The 3,249-nt window shown below is 38.0% G+C and overlaps 1 protein-coding gene across 3 annotated transcripts; it reads left to right on the top strand.

Moving 5' to 3' along the window:
• Positions 1 to 510: 510 nt before the first annotated feature.
• On the top strand, positions 511 to 3,010 carry MS3_00002581 (uncharacterized protein). Of its 3 annotated transcripts, XM_051210176.1 has the most exons (5): positions 511 to 564; positions 1,306 to 1,437; positions 1,474 to 1,657; positions 1,691 to 2,080; positions 2,115 to 2,818. In XM_051210176.1, the coding sequence occupies exons 2-5, from the start codon at positions 1,315 to 1,317 to the stop codon at positions 2,264 to 2,266; spliced, it is 849 nt and encodes a 282-aa protein (XP_051070140.1). In that variant the 5' UTR covers positions 511 to 564; positions 1,306 to 1,314; the 3' UTR covers positions 2,267 to 2,818. The 3 variants fall into 3 exon arrangements, with proteins under 3 accessions (XP_051070140.1, XP_012802445.1, XP_051070139.1); XM_012946991.3 differs by having other exon boundaries at positions 1,468 to 2,080; positions 2,115 to 3,010; XM_051210175.1 differs by having other exon boundaries at positions 1,306 to 1,657.
• The last annotated feature ends 239 nt before the right edge of the window (positions 3,011 to 3,249 follow it).

Here is a 3,249-nt window from a genome sequence, read left to right as displayed (position 1 = left end):
AGTTCACAAACGCACTAAAAATGGGGCATAGATCAGTTTTACCAAATGAATTTTATGGGAAACCGAACTGACATAAGTTACATGTGGGCTAAAATCCGTAACCTCTCAGCCAGTCTTGATCATAACTTAGAGAAATACATGCTACCAACGTGTTTCAACTCAAGTTGCTGGTTTAACTCATATGTTACGAACCGGTGTAATTCACGAAAATGGGTAAAAGAATCCGGTTTTGTGGCATGTAACAGGCGTTTCATGTGCGTATAATATCTATCGTAAAGCATTTAAGTACTGGGACATCTACGATGGTTGCTTCTTTGTACTTTAAACATAGTGAGAATAATTACCAAGGCTGGGAATGAATACTCAACAAACAGGAAAGGGGGAAATATATCTGATAACACGAGCCAATTAATAAAAATGTAGTGCTCTTCAGATGTCAAGTACAATGGAAACACTACACTAACGACTGCTTTCTTGGTGGGTAAAAATGTTTTGTTTAAATCTGTCAAGATGAAATTCATATTCATCATAAGGCGCTAGCTACTTCCTATACCTTTCACACGGGTAAGTTCATCCTCTTTCGTCCCACTCTAATCGTTTGTATGGTTGCACTAAAGAATGTTTGTTTCTGACAATATTTTCTAATCCAGCAGCTTTTTCTCGATTGGTAAAAGTGTTGATTGTAGGTTTCTGTGTATTAGTCGAGAATTTTGTAAACATGTGTATTATGTTACGTATGTCTTGTCAGCTACAGACAAAACCTCCGCTTATGCACAGGCACATTGTCATCACTATCGATGATAAGCCTGTCGTGTAAATCAAGTAAAACTATTCAAGATAGCTCAATATTATCATTGCCAAGTAAATATAGTCAAAATTCTATCTCGTTATCATTCAATCGTTGTATTTATAATCCTTAATTACTGCAGAAGTCTACTTTCTGAACTAATCGTCCGTTCATCCAGTGTACTTTGCGTAGGTTGGAGATCTTTATAGGTCTTCCGCTTTCGGCTGTATGATAAGTATTTGTAAACCATGGCCTTGTTTTTTCTGATACGACATCCAGATATGATTAGAGATTTTCCGTAATACCTGTTGTACGGTCTTGCACTCCTGTGCAAGGCCATCATTCATTCTCTGCGAACCATAGACTATCGTCCCCGATTAAAGTATCAGTTTTATTTGTTTAGATACCCAATTTGTTGATAGACAACAGCCAAAAATTTATGATGGACACCATTTATGATAGTATTTCTGCGCTAATTATCCCTTGCGTTTGACTCATGCATTTTTTTGTTACTGTAGCTACGCAGAATGCCACGCCGTTCCAACGCTAATTCTGACGAAAGTCCAGTGACCAGACGTACTAGTGCTCGAATTGCTGCTGCACAGGCAGCGTCCCCTGCCAAGTCTCCAGCTAAATCTCCCCGTCGTAAAGTAAGTTGACATCTTGCTTGACACTTCCAGCGGCAGTCTACTGAACCAGCTAAAACGGTTTCTGACGACACTGAGTCACAACAGTCGCAAGTTAAGAGTGAGAGTAGTATGGAGGAGCTGAATGGTATCGATACTAGTTCTGTAAAGGATACTGAGCTAACTCATGATCTAGCGGAAATACCTCACAAAAAAACCAAGGTTGATAAGGAGTCAGACGATGGTAATAAACTTTGTTCTATACAACTCTCAGTAGATCATTTGTGTTCCGACCCCGAGAAGACTGAAGTTGAGCTACTGAAGGAAAATGACACGGTTGTAAATCAAACTCAAGATTCAAATACAACCCCTACTGACTTCGAAGTCGTCGAACATAGTTCAGTACCACCACCTGACAGTGCCGAGGTCCAAGCAGCCATCTCGGCGCAAGGTGATGACGGTCAGTTATTGGTTGGATTTGTTCAAGTGAATAAGGACGAGTTACCGCCCTCTAATAGTTTGGAAACAAAACAAGTTCCAGTCGCTTTGGAGTCATGTAATGAAACAGTAACATGTGGCGCAGAAAGTGTCAAAAGGACGGATCCTAATGTAGAACCCTGTGTGAATAACCTAAATGGCAACTTTGGGTCCCAAGAGTCTAGCAAAGGTAATTCTTATTTTTCAACGGTCTTAAAATTCAGATGAACCTTCAAAACCCAATGGCACCGTACATGTTGAAGCCCACCACAAAACTCCCGTTCCTATTGAAGAACCAGTTATCCAACCACTTGTTGCTCCGGTTACTGGAGATATTGTTCTCGATGCTGTACCCGAAGTGGTTTCTCAGCAGTAATTCATCTTGATTCCTCATTTATCAAATATCTGTCACTTCGCAAGCATCATAAACTGACTGATTAGTTTTTCGTTGAAAATACTGTTAATTTGGCAGCCCGGTCGTTAAGAACTGGTTTTGTTTAATTGTATGTTCATCTATGGATACAGAACTTTTATAAAACTAACGAGTCAGTTATATTGACCCTCATCCACTAAACTCTACACCACACGTTTCTATCCATTCCCCGTGTAGGTCACTGGTCCTTCAGTATAAACAATGTGTCTGATGATATTTATACACAAGTTTTTCCGATATTTTGCTTCGTTTTGTTTGTTTCATTCCTTCATGTAAACGCTTACTTCATGAAATTCACAGTGTTGATATTCATCATATACTCATATACGCTTGCGAGATTTTCTATTCTACTCATCATTGTATGTTCGTTTTTAACCTATTTCCATAGTTCCATGTTTTATAGTCACTATGCAATAGTTATTGCGTTGCCTGTATTATCACACTCCATTTGCATTTGGTTGTTTATAAAAATTAAAATTCATGTTTAATACTTGATTAGTGTGTTTTTAAACCCGATATATTGTCCCATTGTTTTAGTATTTTTAATTTGCTGCTCGCAAATTTCGACTGCGATAAGTTGCTTTGAATTCTTAGTCTGTTTCAGTTTATTAGAACTTTCACACGTGTATGTTCTTATACCTTCTTAGTAGCTCGATTAATTTCTTTTAAAAATAGATATCCTTTACTACTTCAGTGATAACTTAGTTGATTGTGTGTTTTTAGTAATAGTATGCATCAAAATCCAATAAGGCGTCAACGTACTTGCGAAAGTTACTTCAATCTAGTACTTTCCTAAAAGACTGAATAGGTGTGTATGATTTTTCTTTTACCATCTGATTCGGGCTTTGTATGCAATGTAGACTACAAGTGGTCTCGTTTTTCTAGTCCTCATCTTCGCAAAATAGTAACTGGTGACGAAAATAATT

This window comes from Schistosoma haematobium, chromosome ZW, assembly GCF_000699445.3.
Source record: "Schistosoma haematobium chromosome ZW, whole genome shotgun sequence".
Lineage (NCBI taxonomy): Eukaryota > Metazoa > Platyhelminthes > Trematoda > Strigeidida > Schistosomatidae > Schistosoma > Schistosoma haematobium.
The sequence above is the reverse complement of the archived record's forward strand: the minus strand, read 5'-3'. Positions and strand labels throughout refer to the sequence as shown.

What these genes read in the sequence shown, in the direction of transcription:
- MS3_00002581 (XM_012946991.3), top strand. Translation starts at nt 1,315, where the DNA reads ATGCCACGCCGTTCCAACGCTAATTCTGACGAAAGTCCAGTGACCAGA. An exon ending in CTAAATCTCCCCGTCGTAAA is followed by an intron (nt 1,438 to 1,467) that starts GTAAGTTGACAT and finishes TGACACTTCCAG; the next exon opens with CGGCAGTCTACTGAACCAGC. An exon ending in GTCCCAAGAGTCTAGCAAAG is followed by an intron (nt 2,081 to 2,114) that starts GTAATTCTTATT and finishes CTTAAAATTCAG; the next exon opens with ATGAACCTTCAAAACCCAAT.